Genomic DNA, 20,053 nt, shown 5'->3' on the forward strand with positions numbered 1-20,053 from the left:
CCCCCAGTAGAAATCTGAATTCCCTCTGCCTGAATAACTGCCCACACACCCAGCTGCGCAACTTAAGGGCCAGGGCCCCTCGGAGTGGATCAGAGTTCAGCGCCGGCGAACTGCACCGCCCCAGGTCCTCACTCCCCCTCAGCCCATCTATGCAGGGGGCACTTTGGGGAAGCCGCGGTGAGCCTCTGCTGGGCCCGATCTTGGACTAATAGGGTCGCACTCCCCTGGGCAGTAGACATTCTGAATTCACCCTCAGAGTGCTTCAGTGCGCCTGCGCTAGCAAACTCACTGCGGGTGCTCCAGTGTGCCGCCACGGGGAACGCAAGCCTGTCCACCACAGGTGCATCAGCAAAATCTGAGTTTCCCCACCCACAGCCGCAGAACTCTGGACACTACAGTTGCATGCTTTTCCAGCGTGCAGGTCTCCCAAGACCACCGTTCCACAGGCAGCCCTGGGGCCCCACTGCAAGCCCTGCTGGTCCTGCATTTAAGCAAACAGGGGTGCACTGCTGGGCTGTAGAAATGCTGAATTCCCTCTTCTGGGATACTTGCCCACAGACACTGCAATCCAGTGGCTTCAGTGCCAGGGCCCTTCAGAGTGTGTCAGCACACCCTGCTGGCAAACACACCACAGGTGCCTCTGAGAGCTGCCGCTGGAATCCTGTGTATCCAACCACGGAGGCAGCAGCAAAAGCTGAGTCTACCCACCCCACAACTATAGAACTCTGGACACCACTGTCACGCTTTGCCAGAATGCAGGCTTCCTGAGCCCCACCACCCCAATAGACGGTTCCTGGGTGCCACTGTGAGTCCCGCGGGGCACGCGTGATTTCAACCAAGGGCATAAGACAGCAAAAACTGGAACACCCCCTCCATGGCTGCTGACCTCTAGACACCTCAGTTGCGCCTTTCCAGCTAGCTGGCCTACATCAAGAGAACCCAAATAGCCCAAGTAGGGAGCTACACTAGACTACCAACCCCAGGAGACCTGAGAGGTCACACCAGTAACACCACACCCTAAAGAAACTGGGTAGCAAAGCAATCGAAGCTATAATTTAAAACATTACAGCAAAACATGGGAAGACAAAAAAGCAATCCACAAAGGAAAGAAAAAGAGGATCAGCAGAAAGGGAGTTAAATGAAATTGAGGCTACTAACTTATCAGAGAAAGAATTCAGAGTAATGGTTATAAGGATGCTCAAATGGCTGGATAACAAATACACACAACTCAATGAGAATTATAAGGAGCTGAATGAGAATGTCACCAACATGAAAAGGAACCAAGAGGAAATGAAGAATGACATGGCTGCAATAAAGAACACAATGGAAGGCTTAAACAGCAGACTAGAAGAGGCTGAGGACCGCATCAGCGAATTAGAAGACAAGGTAGGAAAAAACACACAAACACAGGAGCAACTGGAAAAAAAACCTTAAAAAGCAAGAGGAGAGCCTAAGGGAGCTTTGGGACAATGTAAAACGAAACAACATTCGCTTAATAGGGGTACCAGAAGGAGAGGAGGAGAAGCAAGGAATAGAAAATCTGTTTGAAGAAATAATGACAGAAAACTTTCCTGATACTGGCAAGAAAAAAACTACACAAGTCCAAGAAACACATAGAGTGTCAAACAAGATGAACCCCAAAAGACCAACATCACGACACATCATAATTAAATTGGCAAACACCAACGACAAAGTAAGAATCCTAAAGGCTGCCAGAGAGAGACAGAAAGTTACCTACAAGAGATCTCCTATTAGAATATCAGCTGACTTCTCAACAGAAACACACCAGGCAAGAAGGGAATGGAATGAAATATACAAAGTGATGCAAAGCAAGTGAATGAATCCAAGAATACTATACCCAGCAAGGCTATCATTCAAAATTGAAGGTGGACTCAGGAGCTTCACAGACAAAAAAGGGCTAAGAGAGTTTATTACCACCAAACCAGCAATGCAAAAAAATGCTAAAGGGACTGCTGTAAAAAAAAGAAACAGAAAGACAAGAAGAAACACAAACATTAAGAATAAAAATGACCACAAACAAGTACTTTTCAATAATAACATTAAATGTAAATGGATTAAATGCTCCAATCAGAAGACACAGGGTAGCTGAATGGATAAGAAAACATAACCCATGTATTTGCTGTCTGCAAGAGACTCACCTCAGAACAAAGGATTCACACAGACTGAGAGTGAAGGGATGGAAAAAAAATTTTCAGGCAAATGGAAAAGAGAAAAAAAGCTGGGGTTGTGATACTTTTATCTGACAAAATTGACCTCAAAGTAAAGGCCATAACAAGAGATAAGGAAGACCACTACCTAATACTAAAGGGAGCAATTCAACCAGAAGATATAACTCTGGTAAACATATATGCACCCAATACAGGAGCACCCAAATACATAAAACTTCTGGAAGATATCAAGGAGAGATCGATAGCAATACAGTCATAGCAGGGACCTTAATAACCCTCTGACACCACTGGATAAATCCTCTAGACAAACAATCAGCAAAGAAACAGCAATCCTAAATGACTCACTAGATCAGAGGGACTTAATTAACATCTTCAGAATATTTCACCCCAAAGCTACAGAATATACATTCTTCTCCAGTGCACATGGGACATTTTCAAAGATAGACCATATATTAGGACACAGGCAAAGTCTCTTCAAATTCAAGAGAATAGAAATCATAACAAGCATCTTCTCGGATCACAATGGCATAAAATTAGAAATCAACTACAATAAAAACATTGAAAAAAATCCAACACTTGGAGGCTAAATAGCATGCTATTAAGCAATGACTGGGTTAGCAGAGAGATCAAAGAAGAAATAAAAAGCATCCTGGAAACAAATGACAATGAAAACACAACAATCCAAAATCTATGGGACACAATGAAAGCAGTGCTGAGAGGGAAGTTCATAGCTCTACAGGCCTATCTCAACAAACAAGAAAAACTGGCAATAAATGATCTGACCCTACAACTCAAAGAGTTAGAAAGAGAGCAACAAGAAAAGCCCACAGTATCCAGAAGGAAGGAAATAATAAAGATCAGAGCAGAAATAAACAACATAGAGACCAAAAAAAACACAACAATACAAAAGATCAATGAAACCAAGAGCTGGTTCTTTGAAAGGATAAACAAGATTGATGAACCTCTAGCCAGGCTCACCAAGAAACAAAGAGAGAGGACCCAAATAAACAAAATCAGAAATGAAAGAGGTGAAGTAACAACTGACCCTACTGATAGACAAAGGATTGTCAAAAAATACTATGAACAACTCTACTCCAATAAACTGGACAACCTTGACGAAATGGACACATTCCTAGAAAAATACAAGTTTCCAAAACTCAATCAGGAAGAATCAAAAAACCTGAAAAGGCCAATAACTACTGATGAAATTGAAACAGTAATCAAAAAGCTTCCAGCAAACAAAAGCTCTGGACCAGATGGCTTCACAGGGGAGTTTTACCGAACATTCAAAGAAGAGCTAAAGCCAATCCTTCTCAGAATATTCAAAAAAATTCAAGAGGAAGGCACACTTCCAAGCTCTTTCTATGAAGCCAGCATTACCCTAATCCCAAAGCCAGATAAAGACACCACAAAGAAAGAGAATTACAGGCCAATATCCCTGATGAACATAGGTGCTAAAATCCTCAACAAAATTCTAACAAACCGGATCCAGCATTACATTAGAAAGATCATACACCATGACCAAGTGGGATTTATTCCAGGAATGCAAGGCTGGTATAATATCCACAAATCAATAAACGTGATACATCACATAAATAAGTTGAGAGACAAAAATCGCATAATCATATCGATTGATGCAGAAAAGGCATTTGACAAAGTCCAACACCCTTTTCTGATAAAAACGCTCAGCAAAGTGGGAATAGAGGGATCATACCTCAGCATAATAAAAGCCTTATATGACAAACCTACAGCCAACATCATACTCAATGGGCAAAAACAAAAACCATTTCCCTTAAGAACAGGAACAAGACAGGGATGCCCACTTTCACCACTCCTGTTCAACATAGTACTGGAAGTGCTAGCCAAAGCAATCAGACAAGAAGAAGAAATAAAAGGCATCCAAATTGGAAAAGAAGAAGTAAAATTGTCATTATTCACAGATGACATGATACTGTACTTAGAAAACCCTAAAGACTCCATCAAAAAATTATTAGATGTAATAAATGAAACCGGCAATGTAGCAGGATACAAAATTAATGCCAAGAAATCTATGGCATTTTTATACGCCAATAGTGAACTTACAGAAAGAGAAATTTTTAAAAAATCCCATTTATCATCACACCAAAAAAATTAAGATACCTAGGAATAAACTTAACCAAGGAGGTAAAAGACTTCTACTCAGAAAACTACAGGACATTGAAAAAAGAGATATAGGAAGAAATAAACAGATGGAAGAACATACCGTGTTCATGGATTGGTAGAATCAACATAATCAAAATGTCCATACTACCCAAAGCAATCTATAGATTCAATGCACTCCCCATTAAAATACCAATGGCATATTTCACAGATCTAGAAAGAACACTCCAAAAATTCATCTGGAATAAAAAACAAACAAAAAAACCAAACCCCGAATAGCTCTGCGATTCTGAGAAAGAAGAACAAAGCAGGAGGGATCTCAATACCAGATATCAAGCTGTATTACAAAGCCACTGTTCTCAAAACTGCCTGGTACTGGCACAAGAACAGACATATAGATCAATGGAATAGAAGAGAGAGCCCAGAAATCGGCCCAAACCAATATGCTCAATTAATATTTGACAAAGGAGGCAAGAACATACAATGGAGTCAAGACAGTCTTTTCAATAAATGGTGCTGGGAAATTTGGTCAGACACATGCAAAAAAATGAAAATAGACCACCAACTACACCATACACAAAAATAAACTCAAAATGGATAAAGGACTTAAATGTAAGACGGGAAACCATAAGATTATTAGAGGAATCCACAGGTAGCAAAATCTCAGACATATGCCGAAGGAATTTCTTCACTGACACAGCTCCTAGGGCATTGGAAACTAAAGGGAAAAATAAACAAATGGGACTACATCAAAATAAAAAGCTTCTGCACAGCAAAAGAAACCATCAACAAAACAACAAGAAAACCCACTGCCTGGGAGAACATATTTGCCAATGATATCTCCGATAAAGGTTTAATCTCCAACATTTATAGGGAACTCATACAACTTAACAAAAAGAAGATAAACAACCCAATCAAAAAATGGGCAAAGGACCTAAATAGACACTTTTTGAAAGAGGGCATACATAAGGCTGAGAGACATGAAAACATGCTCAAAGTCACTAATCATCTGAGAGATGCAAATCAAACGACAATGAGGTACCATCTCACACCTGTCAGAATGGCAATCAACAAATCAACAAATGACAAATGCTGGCGAGGATGTGGAGAAAAAGGAACCCTGATTCACTGTTGGTGGGAATGCAAACTGGTGCAGCCACTGTGGAGAACAGTATGGAATTTCCTCAAAAAATGGAACTTCCATTTGACCCAGTGATCCCACTTCTAGGAATATATCCCAAGAAACCAGAAACACCAATCAGAAAGGATTTATGCATCCCTATGTTCATAGCAGCACAATTTACAATAGCTAAGATTTGGAATCAGCCTAAGTACCCATCAGCAGATGAATGGATTAGAAAACTGTGGCACATCTACACAATGTAATACTATGCAGCTGTTAAAAGGAAAGAACTCCTACCATTTGCAACAGCATGGATGGAGCTGGAGAGCATTATGCTAAGTGAAATAAGCCAGTCAGAGAAAGATAAATATCACACGCTCTCACTCATTTGTGGATTATAATGACCCACACAAACTGATGAAGAAAAACAGATGTAGAGACAGAGAAGCATCGACCAGATGCTCAAAACTCAGAGGGGAAGCAGGGGAGGGTGGGGCTCATGGGGAAAGATCAACCAACGGACTTGTATGCATGCATATAGGCTTAAGTGATGGATGTGGACAACAGGGGGTGAGGGTGAGGGCAGGATTGGGGGGATGAGAGGACATTGGGGGGATAAGGACACATTTGTAATATCTTATTCAATAAAGGGGGAAAAATAGAGCCAGAGAAAAAAAATATTTTAGAAGATAATAGAAGTAATCCTGTTATTTGCAGATTTTTAATATTGCCTATAACTTTTGTGATATTATACTATGTTAGCACAGTTTTGGTAATATTATATTTAAAATCTTTTTTCTCTTGAAATATTAATGTTTTTTGCACGTAATATATTATATTTAAAATTATGTTTCTTGAAATGTTGTTTATTGCATATAACATTAATATATTTAAAATCATCTTCCTTGAAATATTAATTTATTGCATGTAAAGGGCTAATTATTTTGTATCTAAAAAAAGAATGGACTGCATGTTCTAAGGATAAATATAATTTTGTTAACACTCATTTGTTGTGTACATAAGTATTAACTGACAGTATCGAATGTATTTCTTAGTATGAATCATGCTTAGGAATAGTTAGAAAGTGGCTGATTTGGATGACTTTTTCAAATTTTGAAGGATGTTAAATAGCCTCCTTGGATAGCTTTGGGCAGTGGTCTGATTTTTTTGCCCTCAAGGTAATGTGCAGCACGTTTTGGGGTCCGACCCAGAATAGAGGTTCCATCCCATTCAGTTGGTTGCATCCACCCCTACGCCGAATTGCTTCTTCTGCAGAGAAAAATGCTCCTTCTATGTGCGGTTTCAGCGTCTCCCGGCCACCCGACCAGACTTGGGGCAGCAGAGCTCAGGAGGGCTCGAGCATCGGCCCACTCACCTTCCTCGGGTACTTGTACGGGGCTGTCACTGCCTTCACGTGCTCCTGCAGCTCCTTGGCGAGCTGGTCCGGGTCACGGGACAGAAACGGTGGGGTCAGGACAATGAAGGCCTTCACCACCTGCAACGCAGAACCAGAGCCGGGCTCAGGGCGAGTGCCACCCAGTTGCCTGGTTTAAAAGTAAGTGTTAATGCAGTGAATGGCAACGCAAGCTGACACCTGAGCCTTTGGAAACGGACAGGGCCAGGTTCAAACCCAAACACTTCCAATTTCTCCTCTTTCCCTTGCAAAATTACTTAACCTCAAACTCCTTCTCTGTGACCTGCGCAGAGTACAGGCTCATCCCATGGAGCTGGACACGGTGGCCTGGTGTTCAGATTCCATGAGCTGATACACATAAGACACGCACCCAGTGTAACTTCATTATTCCCCCCGCATCATTGTTTTCATCATCATTTTGACCACTAACGTATGTACAGTTCTGTGCCTGGAACCTTGTGGGCATTTAATAATTTTGGTAACTTATTGGTCTTATTGTTTTTCTTTTTTAAGTACTAGTTGATTATTTTTTTAAAAAATACGTTTGTATTGATTTCAGAGAGGAAAGGAGGGGGGAGATAGGAACATCAATGATGAGAGAGAATCATCACCCTGCTGCCTTCTGCAGGCCCCTTACTGGGGATCTAGCCTGCACCAGGGCATGTGTCTAGACAGGAATCAAACCTGGTTCCTGGGTCAACACTCAAGCACTGAGCCACACAGGCTGGGCTGAACTTATTGCTTTTATATTGTTATTTATGTCCCCATTTAATTGAACGGGGCCTTGTACAGAGTAGGTGCTCAATAAACCCAATGAATGCATTGGAAACAGAGTGCTCAGATTTCCATCCTGGCTCCACCAGGCAACTTATTTAACTTCTTTATCGTGTCCCTTTGTCTATTAAAATGGTATAATAACGAAGAGTCTCTAACTCAGTAGGTTGTTGTGAGGGCTAAATGAGCCAGCTCAACCAGTATCTAGTCAGGATGTCACAGATGATGCCACAGTGCCTCCTGATGCCCACATGGTGTAAGTGTGCCACGCATACCAACTGCTCTGGAAGTTTCCCCTGCACCAGCCTTCCAGGGCCCACACGCAGACCCCATGACCTCCTGTCCTGCTCCTCACCTGCCCTCGGATCGGGTCCGGGCTGCTCACCACAGCTGACTCAGCCACCGCCGGATGCTCAGCCAGGGCGCTCTCCACCTCTGCCGGCCCAATGCGGTACCTGGGGGACCAAGGGTTCCTGCTCTGGGTCTGAGCAGATGCCAGGGCTGGAGTGACTCAGGCATCCAATCCCATGTTTGGGAGTCACAGCTCCCCTGGGCACAGAGGGCAATTATCACGAGAGCCAGAGGCCTGTGAAAAGGCTCCGCAGTGGGACCAGGATGTGGAGACCTGGGCATTCCAGGCTCAGATGCTCCCAGGTCTCCCCTCACGGCCTCTGGTGGGCGGGTGGGGGTGGAAGGCTGTCCTCCTGGGGCTGTGAGCTGCCACCAGGAGCTTCCCAGCAGGACTCTTACTGTACTCTTGGGAGCCTCAGACTTGGTCTTAAACGTTTGGGTAAATTCTGTCTCACTACATCAGCATCTCTTAGAAATTTAAAAAGTAAAGCAACTTAATTTCCCTGATGCATCCAAGGGAAGATGTTACTGTGTCACTTTTTCTCCCTACGTCACCTACATGGCAGTGACAACAGATTGGGGGCCACACTACGTCGGTTCAGGTCTGGGCTTCTCCCTGCACAACCTTGGAAACTTTAAGCAACTTAGTTCACTGGTCAGTGACTCGTTGTTCTCATCTATAAAATAGGCACAATAATGGCATCTACTGGGTTAGGCAAAGCACAGAGGAGTGTACTTTCACACAGTAAGTACTCCATAAGCTTAGCTGCTGTTGTTGTTGTTCTGTGACATGTGTCCCATTAGAGGAACACAGAGAATAATTTCCCCCAACCAATGGGGACAAAAAGGGGCTCAAATAAGGCCTCCCTTCCCAACCCTATATCCCCTCTTTAAATTGCACAGTGTCTACTGTGGTTGCACTTCCAGGTCTTCTTGACCTTTATTTTGATGTTGGGGGAGATGCACAGATACCCCGGGCCAGGGCCCTGTAGACATGGCTGCAACAGGAATAGGCTGAGGGTCCCATCCCCAGTGCATGGAGGAATGGTGAAGCAACCTAGAGCTGCCAGGCCCCAGGTCAGCCACACCTACCCAGAGGCGTTGATGATGTCATCATCCCTCCCCAGGAACCAGATGTAGCCCTCTTCGTCAATAATTACTTTGTCCCCAGTGTTGTAAAAGTCCCCACACTCCACTTTGGCTGTCTTCACTGGGTCATTCTGCAAAGAGAACGTCGCTCTTATTGAAGGCAGTGAGGTTAGAGATGTTGAGCTGCAACCTGGGGCTCAGATCTGCGTTTGAATCCTGCTTCTCATGCCACCAGGCACCTGTGCAACTTCTGTAATTTCTCTGAGTCTATTTGCTTTACATGCAAACACTCAATGCATGCTACTGGTCAATTAATGCACAGAACACACTGACAATTGATATGAATATAATACAGTAGCTGAACAGATGGAAGGTGTCAATAAACATTTGCTAAATGAATTTTCTTCCCTAAGTGCTATCTCATCTCATCCTCAAAGAAAGCTTGTGGCACTGGACAGTGTGGCTCAGTTGACTGAGCATCATCCCATGTATCAAAAGGTTGCCAGTTCACTTCCTGGTCAGGGCACATGCACAGTTTGTGGGCTCAGTCCCTAGTAGGGGGTGTGCAGGAGCCAACTGGTCTATGTTTGATGAAATAATGGTGGAAAACTTCTCTATAACTTGGTGGAGGAAAAAGTCACACAGGTTCAGGAGGCACAGAGAACCCCAAGCAAGAAGATCCCAAACAGGCCCATGCCCCGACACATCTTAATTAAAATGCCAAAAATTAAAGACTGAGAGAATCTTTTTTTAAAAAAAAATACACATATATATATTTTTTGCCCTGACCAGTTTTGCTCAGTGGCTAGAGCGTCGGACTATGGACTTAAGAGTCCCAGGTTCGATTCTGGTCAAGGGCATGTACCTTGGTTGCGGGCACATCCCCAGTAGGGGGTGTGCAGGAGCCAGCTGATCCATGTTCCTCTCTCATGGATGTTTCTAACTCTCTATCCCTCTCCCTTCCTCTCTGGAAAAAATCAATAAAATATATTAAAAAGTATATATTTTTACTGGTTTCAGAGAGGAAGGGAGAGGGAGAGAGAGATAGAAACATCAATGATGAGAGAGAATCATTGATGGGCTGCCGCCTGCAAGCCCCCCACGGGGGATTGAGCCCACAGCCCGGGCATGTGCCCCTTGACCGGAATCAAACCTGGGACCCTTCAGTCCACAGGCTGACGCTCTATCCACTGAGCAAAGCCAGCCAGGGCAAGACTGAGAGAATCTTATACGCAGCAAGAGGAAAGCAAACTGTTACCTACAAAAGAGCTCCCATAAGGCTGACACCTGACTTCTCATCAGAAAATCTATAGGCCAGAAGGGAATGGCGTGAAGTACTCAAGGTAATGGAAAGCAAGGATCTGAAACCAAGATTACTATATGCAGCAAGGCTATCATTCAAAATAGACGGTCAAATAAAGAGCTTCCCAGACAAAAGAAAAAAAAAAAAGCCAGAGGAGTACATCACCACCAAGCCAGCAATAGGGCAGTGGTTCTCAACCTTCTGGCCGTTTAAATACAGTGCCTCATGGTGTGACCCAACCATAAAATTATTTTCGTTGCTACTTCATAACTGTAATGTTGCTACTGTTATGAATCATAATGTAAATATCTGATATGCAGAATGGTCTTAGGCAACTCCTGTGAAAGGGTCGTTCGACCGCCAAAGGGGTCGCGACCCACAGGTTGAGAACCGCTGCTATAAGGACTGCTGTATTGAGAAAGAGAAACAGAGAGAAACCTACACACAGAGAATTAAAATGGCAATAAATAAATACCTATCAATAACCCTAAATATAAATCGATTAAATGGTCTAATCAAAAGGGATAGGATAACTGAATGGATACAAAAATATGAGCTAACTATATACTGCTTATAAGAGTCCCATCTCAGAACAAAAGACATACACAGGATGAGAGTGAAGGAATGGAAAAAAGTTTTCCATGCAAATGGAAAGGGTAAAAAAAAGCTGGAGTAGCAATACTCATATCTGATAAAATAGACTTCAAAATGAAGGCCATCACAAAAGACAACCAAGATCACTACACAATACTAAAGGGATGGATCCAACAAGAGGATAGAACCCTGGTAAACATATACACACCCAATACAGGAGCACCTAAATATATTCCAAAAACTGCTAGAGGACTTTAACAAAGAGATAGACAACAATGCAGTCATAGCAGGGGACTTTAACACCCTGCTGACTTCACTGGATAGATCTTCCAGACAAAAACGTGACAAGGAAACAGTGACTCTAAAGGACACACTGGATCAGATGAATTTAATTGACATTTATAGAACATTTCACCCCAAAGCAGCAGAATATACATTCTTCTCAAATGCACATGGATCATTCACAAAGATAGACCACATGTTAGGACACAAAACAAATCTCTATAAGTTCAAGAAGCTAGAAATCATATCAAGCAACTTCTCATATCACAGGGGAATGAAATTAGAAATCAAATACAGTAAAAACACCCCAAAACATTGAAACACATGGAGGCTAAATAGCATGTTATTAAACAAAGAATGGGTTACCAACAACATCAAGAAATAAATTTAAAAAAACCTTCCTGGAAACAAATGAAAATGAACACACAACAACCCAAAATCTCTGAGACACAGCAAAAGCAGTCCTGAGAGAGAAGTTCATAGCACTACAGGCATACCTCAAAAAACAAGAAAAATCAGCAATAAACTATTTAACCCTCCAACTTAAAGAACTAGAAAGAGGACAACAAGAAAAGCCCGAGTAAGTAGAAGGAAGGAAATAATAAAGATTAGAGCAGAAATAAATAACATAGAGACTAAAAACACAATACAAAAAAATCAATGAAACCAAGAGCTGGTTCTTTGAAAGGATAAAGAAAATTGATGAATGGTTTAACCAGTGTTTTTTACTGTTGGTTGATAGTATCACATGAGGAGCAATGCCCCCTGGAGGCCAGAGTGATGACAACAGTGACTCCAAGAGAGAGAACCTCTGATGGCTGTTCTTTGGGAGAAAGGAGGTGGAATCTGAGATCAATTTCAGGTGTGCCCACCTTTCCATGGCCCATCTTGGAAGCTGAGAATTTCCTCTGAGTGGCCTCTACTACCCTGGGAGGGCTAGGGGTTATCGGGTCAGTTTCCTTAGAGCCCATCACAGGTTCTGTAATCCCTGGATTTCCCATTAGGCTTTGGTGCTGAAAGACATGGGTTTGAATCTTAGATCTGCCGTTTATTTGTCATGGGGAAACGCATGACTCCTACGGTCTGCAGGTGGTTTTCTCTGAGAAGTGGGGGAGGGGAGGCCTCAGGAGGCTCCGGACAGTGACTAGGTTTGTTTACACCCTGATGGTAAACTGGTTGTAGGATGTGAACCCAGCCGAAGCTGGCATTCTTTTTTATTTTTATTTTTAAAAAATATATTTTATTGATTTTTTTAAAGAGAAGAAGGGAGAGGGATAGAGTTAGAAACATCGATGAGAGAGAAACATCGACCAGCTGCCTCCTGCACGCTCCCCACTGGGGATGTGCCCGCAACCAAGGTACATGTCCCTGACTGGAATCGAACACGGGACCCTTGAGTCTGCAGGCCAATGCTCTATCCACTGAGCCAAACCAGCTAGGGCACGAAGCTGGCATTCTTAATCATCAGCCCCAAGTCCGATGATCCCGAAGCCAGGCTTACCTACCCCCGTGGTCGGCAAACTGCGGCTCACGAGCCACATGCGGCTCTATGTCCCCTTGAGTGTGGCTCTTCCTAAGCCTTAGGAGTATCCTAATTAAGTTATTAACAATGTACCTACCTATATAGTTTAAGTTTTAAAAATTTGGCTCTCAAAAGAAATTTCAATCATTGTACTGTTGATATTTGGCTCTGTTGACTAATGAGTTTGCCGACCACTGCCCTACCCCATCAGTCACATGGGTTAGGAGGGGAAAGGCTGTGAGTTTTGGGGGAACTGGACCTGGCTTCACTGAACTGGGGCACATAACAGAGATGGGGGAGTCTCAGGATGCAGAGTTGAGTCCCCTCCCTTCTCACTGCAGGGGTGCCAGGGACAGGGAGTGGCAGGCAGGGCGCCCTCACCTCATACAACATGAACAGGCCGATGGGCTTGGTGGGCTTGATCCTGATGCCAAGGTTGCCCTCAGTGTTGGGCGGCAGGATGTTGCCCTCGTCGTCGATGATCTGGAGCAAGAGGTGTGTGAGTCCCCCTGCAGGGCTCCCAGCACTCCTGCCCACCCAAGCTCTGCCTGGCCTATGCGTGTGACACCAGTGGGGACCATGGGGAGGTCCCTGGCAGAAAACAGGAGGAAGCTGTCAAGTCTTTGAAATCAGCAAGTCATGGGTGTGTTTGTTTCCTGGTACGTGGACGTCGCATGTGTCTTCAAGCTACAAAACAGGGTCAGGACAAGCTCAAAGCCCGGCGGGTGGACAGAGCTGCCGGCGCTCCTCCAGGTCCCGTGTGCCACGGCTGTGTGCGGCCTCGGCTGGCACGGTGAGCTGCACTGGTGCCCACAGTACTGAAACCTCCCAGGAAATCAGAGGGAAGTAGGAGGAGAGGAGGAAGGACACTGCGGGCAGGGGGCACGGCTGCTTCTGCCGCCTGGTGTCACACGGGGTCTGATCCCAGCTGAGCCCTCAGTGCTCCCTGGCCCCGCCTTTAGCACCAAACCTGGACGTCGAAGGGTGGGATGGCTTTCCCCATGGAACCGGGCTTGACCGGTGATCCCCGGGGAGTGCCGCAACTCAATCCCTGTGCACAAAAGGAAGAGAATACCCGTGGTCAAAGGGTGCAGGTGGATCACAGAGCAGCAAGAACCGTACGCAGCACACCTGCTCGCAGAGGTCATGGGTCGCTGCTCATAGAGCCTGTGGGGAGCTGGAAGCTCTGCATCCTGGGCCACAGGGTCCCGTGGGGGAGGCCAAGAAAGGAGCAAAGGGCTGAGCTCAGGGCTGTGGGCGGGTTGTGGGTGGTGGAGTGCCCACTGCACGCCAGGCTTCTGTCCATTTGACCAACACTTACTCAAGACTGCAGCTGACAGGATCCCTGCCCCATCTGCCCTCGGGGCTGTGCTGAAATCACTTAGGCTGCTCCTCTGCCACCACTCCCACCCCATTGCCCTCCTGGTGACCTCTGCCTCCTTCCTGGTTCTCTGAAGCTACATCTGTCCTAGAGCGAAGCCTTCACAGTCAGAAGATGCGGTGATGCCCTGGGTTTCCTCTGTCAGAGGGGCCGGGCCTGCACCCCCTCTCAGAGCTTGTGGGGCGGAAAAGGCCGTACCCATGAGCTCACCTGGCTCCTCAGGGCAACCAGCCAGACTCAGGCCCCAGGAGCAGGCTTGGGCGACCCTTCTTCGGTGGTACTTTCCCCACATTTCTGTTGTCGCCAACAGGGCATTATACTGACTTTTGTGGGTGTTTCCCTCCATAGATAACAAGCGTCTGAGCATGGAGACGGCCCCTTGGGCTCTGCACCCCTGACACCTGGCCCACGACCCCCCACATCAGTGAGGACAGTGTGCTGGCCCTGGGGGATGTGCAGGCTGGGCACAGCCTGGGGGCGAACACACCCTTTTCCTCCCCTCGCCACCACCCGCAGGGTCAGCATTCTGTTCCCATTTTGGACACTGGGAAGCCCAGCTTCTGGTGGTCCCACCTGTGCCCATGGGCTTGAAGCTGCCATGGGCGATGCTCAGAGGAACTGACCCCTGAGCTCCTGGGAGAGGAAGGCCTCCCTCTCCAAGCTGCTGCTCACACTTCAGGACACGGAATCGCCCACAGGTGAGCCAGCAGGTTGCAAGGGCTTTGGGAAATGAGGCTCCGGGCAGCGAGGAGGGAGTATCCTGTGGCTTCGAGCAAAGGGACTGGGGTTATGGGTGTAGCGTGTGCTTCTCTGTTCAAAAGTGAACTGGGAGCCATGCAAGGTCAGGCCTTGAGCCCTCACATTTCTCAGGCCTGGAATCAGACCACTTAACTAACTAAAATAAAATATTTTTTTTAAAAAAACAACAACAGACCGTCAGACAAATAAGTGAATTAGGACCAAAAGAGCCTGCCCTACAGGTCCTGAGAGGGGGTGACTCTGTGAGCTGAGGGGATAGTGGGAGGCGGGGAGTGTGGCTGTGTCAGCATCAGGGGGTTGAAGATGCCAGCACAGCAGACTCCACGGCCTGCCCACTGCGTGCTCAGTGACACCTTGGGGGTGACAGTGTGTGCGTGCGCGTGTGCGGGCGCGTGTGTGCGTGCGTGTGCGAGTGTGCGTGCACGTGTGTGTACATGTGTGCGTGCATGCATGCGTGCGTGTGTGTGTGCGTGTGCGTGCATCCGCGTGTGTGTGTGTGTGTGTGTGTGTGTGTGTGTGATGCCTGTGCTCCCTCCTCCCCTCCTGCTCCTGCCCCACAATCAAACCTGTGTGCTGCCCTCATACACCCAGAGGTGAGCTTCTGGGCCCAGCTCCTGCCTGGCCCTGTGGCTGCTGCTTAGGGAGGGAGGGTGACGTGGGCAGCACTCTCAGGCAGGGCCTCCGTGAGGCAGGAGGCGCCTCCATTGCCATTGCTCCTCCTGGCTCCCCTGATCCCAGGAACCCAGCCCCTGTCCTCAGACCCTTTGGAAGATTTTCTCCAATAGTCGTCAGCACACTGAGGTCTTGACAAGGCAAAGACTGTGTGTGAATCCTCTCTCTGCAAACATTTGGGGCCAATCAGCCTGGAACTCCAGAGCCACCCTCTGCTGGCTGTGCGCACAGTGGGGCCTGTGCACAGGATCTGGCAGATTCAGCTCCTCTGCTGGGCTGCGTGGGCCAGAGGGGCCCGTCCACCTACCGTTTCCGACTGTCCGTAGACCTGGTGGACCAGAAGGCCCGTCCGTTGTCTCCACTTCTCTTGCTCCTCGGGCAGCATGGCCTCCCCGCCAGTAGTGCAATGCTCCAGAGTGGGGAACCTGAGGCTTGGGGGAGACAAGGTGTCCACAGAGCTTCAGAGCAGACAACTGACCAAACACCGCCCCCCCCCCCCCCACACACACACACACCTCTCCTGTTACTCAGAGTCAGGAGTGGTGGACAGGGGGCTGGTTTCATTAGGGGTGTCTTCTTCACTCATCTGGAGCTTTCTCCAAAGTAGGTGAAATTGGCAGAGTCCCCACTGTTGTAATTAGTGATGCCCTGATTGAATTTTTACTGGGTTTGGACCAAGTTTATCATCTGAGGAATGTTGCAAAAAGTGGCTGTCATATGAGGTTTGAAATACAGATAGAGGCAGACTCCAAGGGCATGCTGGGATGGAGGCTATGTGAATAAAAGCAAGTTGTATTTCAGAGTTAGCTTCATAGTGTAGTTGTTCAACTCCTTGAAATTTTAAATCCATGCCTAAAACTTATTAGGTCTTGTTTTTGAAGCAGCAATTTCCATTTTAGAGTCTTTAAAATATACATAAGTTTAATCTCCAATATTTATAGGAAACTCATACAACTTAACAAAAGGAAGGTAAACAATCCAATCAAAAAATGGGCAAAGGACCTAAATAGACACTTTTCAAAAGAGGACATTCAGAAAGCCAAGAGACATATGAAAACATGCTCAAAGTCACTAATCATCTGAGAGATGCAAATCAAAACAACAATGAAGTACCATCTCACACCTGTCAGACTGGCTATCATCAACAAATCAACAAATGGCAAGTGCTGGAGAGGATGCGGAGAAAAGGGAACACTCATGCACTGCTGGTGGGAATGCAGACTGGTGCAGCCACTATGGAAGACAGTAGGGAGTTTCCTCAAAAAGTTAAAAATGGAACTCCCATTTGACCCTGTGATCCCACTTCTAGGAATATGTCCCAAGAAACCAGAAACACCAATCAGAAAGGATATATGCATCCCTATGTTCATAGCAGCACAATTTACCATAGCGAAGATCTGGAAACAGCCTAAATGCCCCTCAGCAGATGAATGGATTAGAAAACTGTGGTACATCTACACGATGGAATACTATGCTGCTGTAAAAAAGGAATTCTTACCATTTGCAATAGCATGGATGGAACTAGAGAGCATTATGCTAAGTGAAATAAGGCAGTCAATGAAAGAAAAATACCACATGATCTCACTCATTTATGGACAATAAAGACCATTATAAACTGATGAATAAAAATAGATACAGAGGCAGAGCAGCATCGAACAGACTGTCAAACTACAGCGGGAAGGCCGGGGAGGGTTTGGGGGCGGGAGTGGGGGGTGGTAAGAGATCAACTGAAGGACTTGTATGCATGCATATAAGCATAACCAATGGACACAAGACAGTGGGGGGGGGGGCGGGGGGAGAGGTAGGGGACTCCGGGAGAATGTGAAGGGGGTGGTGGTGGTGGAAAGAAACATATGTAATACTCTTTGTAATACTTTAAGCAATAAAAAATAAATAAATAAATGAATAAAATGTCCACAAGTTAAAAAAAATTTATACATAAGTGCCCATTAGATTCAAAGACAAGATTAGCTCAAAATTAATCTACAAACATGGGGAAATACAAAAATAAAACTACAGCAAAATAACACTACATCCATCAGATTGGTAAAAATTAAAGACTCTGACAAGAACAAATGAGGGAATCCTGCTTCCCTGCTAGTGGGCGCACAGGATGATGGGATACTTTGGAAAATGGGTGGTAGGATGCGGTGTCACTGTGACTCAGCAATTTCTCCTAGAAAGACCCCACACAAATGAGTGCTGATGTGCACAGGGTGAATGTGCAAGAACAGTGTTAGTCATCAGCAGCCCTCGAATGAAAACCATCCAGATGTCCATTAGTGGTAGAACAGAATGAAGAAAATATGGACTTTTTATAAAATGAGATATTATATAGCAATAAAAGTTAGCTACAGCAACATGATGCAACATGGGCACATCTTAGAAATATTATTTGTAAAAAGAAGCCAGACATTACAGAATAATATGATTACAAAGCTCACAAGCAAGTAAAAGAGACTAATATTTCCTTAGGAGGTAAACCACAAGGGGAAAAAAAGAAAAACACACACAAATGACTGAACACCGTAAAAGTCAAGACAGTGAGTTCCTGTAGGGAGTTGGAGAGGTCTGAGTAGGTCACTGGGGGCTGGTGATGTTCTCTTACTGTGTCTTGAATGAGTGGTTACATATTAGTTTAATTTTCAACAATTTCTTAATCTACAAATTTATGTCTTATGTATTTTTCTGTGTGCTTGTTATTTCACAATTAAAAAGTTTAAAAAAGAAAAAAGGTCACAATGATGCAAGGTTCACTGTTTCATTTGGATCTGAGTCCTGCTTAATTAATTTATTAGACTGGCTGATAATTATCGCTACCAGCATTTCACACACACACATACACTAGCTCTCACTGTCCTCAAAGATCCAGAGTTAAAACAGTCAGACTGTTACCATCCTTGGCTGGTGATTGAAAGAAACAGAGCCAGGGGAGAGGCTGACAGTGTGGAGCACAGGCAGCTGGGAAGCAGAGGCCTGTTTGCTTCACCAGGAAGCTCCAGTTTCACACCCAAGAAATGGCAGCACAGTCCCCCCAAGGGGATTAACACCCCTTCCTCTCCCCTCTGGGTTGGGATTGTGTGTGGGAGGGGGATGGGGGAGGTCAGGAACTTCCCAGTAAAGTCAAAATGGCGCAGGGGGAGGTGTGGGACCACAGAGGCTGTCAGTCTAACCTGGGAAAGATCCTAGGCTAGGGTTGGGCCCAGTGCATGGCCCTGGAATCTTGGGAAGTTAGTGGGTTGTTTTGAAAAAGCTCCTGGTTGAGACCCGGCGGGGGGGGGGGGTAATGCTGGCTCTCTCTTTTGCCTGGGACCCCAGTGGCCCAATTTGTTCCTGTCCCCTCCCGCCCAGGAGCAGAGGACCATGCAGGTCTGGAGGCCAGCTGGGCCGGGGGAGACTTCCAGGCCGAAGGATCATGAAGCAGAAACTCCGGGCATTGGCCTTTGCGTTGGCTGTTGAAGAGGAGACTGGACTCTTTCCAGGCCCAGGCCCAGAGAGATGGGGCATTGGGAAGCCGGGAGGAGAACTCTATTGATGTTACCTAACAAATAAACCACGTTGCCACATCGCAGTCTCCTGTCTGTGGATCCTTGGGATTCTTTCCTCCCAACCCCGTGGAAGAGCCTGTTCCCCACCAACAACAAGACCACTGTGAAATAGACTCCTTAAAATCCTACCCAAAGATTGTGATTACAACAAGCTATGTCTACATACCTGCCAAAATTCTGCTGCAGAATCATTCGATATACAGAGGGCGCAGCAATGCACTGGGTGATGGGGTATTTAAAGAGTGTCTAAAAAGTGAGAAGAGAAAATTTTATATTTATAGTTAAGATGAAAAACACTGGCCAATTATTACCATTCTTTTGCTGTTGGTGGTGGTAACTCTATTTTTTAAATTATTACCATTTTAATTCTGATTTCCCTTCTAGGAGAGCACATTTATTCAGGATGTGCTCATGACAATAATAGCAACTGTTATCAGTTCCTGAGTGTTTTCAGGTGCAGGCCTCAGGGCTAAGCACTTTATATACTTTGCCTGTATCACCTCAATATTCCCAACAATTTTATGAGGTAGTAATTATTAAAACTCCCATCGTACAGGTGAGGAGACTGAGTCAGAGAGCTAAGGTTACCCCTAACAATGTTAAAGGTGTGAAAAGGGACCATCCTATTCCAAGGGCTCTGGTTTTAAACACTTCAATAAATTCACATGCACATACCAGCTACCCAGCCCTGGAGGAGCTAGGAGACCTGAGATTGTTCTGGTTGCTTTAATTTCTTAAAATGTGTATTCTGGGAGACTCACTGACTGATTCAGTGCCTCACATTTGAGACCCCAGAGCCCAGGTTCTATCACACTAATGGGCTTCTTTGTTACATACACTCTTCTCAGCAGGGGCCGGCTTTTGAGCCTGAAATATGGGTTTCTCCAGGAGTTTGTTGACACTGAGAGATTAG

General features: G+C 45.5%; 1 protein-coding gene across 1 annotated transcript in view; it reads right to left on the reverse strand.

Annotated features, from left to right (window-relative positions):
• The window catches only part of LOC308517980 (acyl-coenzyme A synthetase ACSM1, mitochondrial-like), a 47,321-nt gene that overhangs the window by 11,328 nt on the left and 15,940 nt on the right, over positions 1-20,053 (reverse strand). The window contains exons 7-13 of the mRNA XM_081089549.1: positions 19,307-19,386; positions 15,900-16,023; positions 13,751-13,831; positions 13,162-13,263; positions 9,083-9,210; positions 7,995-8,094; positions 6,827-6,946 (exon numbers count right to left, since the gene is read on the reverse strand). Coding sequence (XP_080945675.1) covers positions 6,827-6,946; positions 7,995-8,094; positions 9,083-9,210; positions 13,162-13,263; positions 13,751-13,831; positions 15,900-16,023; positions 19,307-19,386 — 735 coding nt within the window. The remainder of the gene's footprint in view (positions 1-6,826; positions 6,947-7,994; positions 8,095-9,082; positions 9,211-13,161; positions 13,264-13,750; positions 13,832-15,899; positions 16,024-19,306; positions 19,387-20,053) is intronic.

This window comes from Myotis nattereri, assembly GCF_964212035.1.
Source record: "Myotis nattereri genome assembly, chromosome: 4".
Lineage (NCBI taxonomy): Eukaryota > Metazoa > Chordata > Mammalia > Chiroptera > Vespertilionidae > Myotis > Myotis nattereri.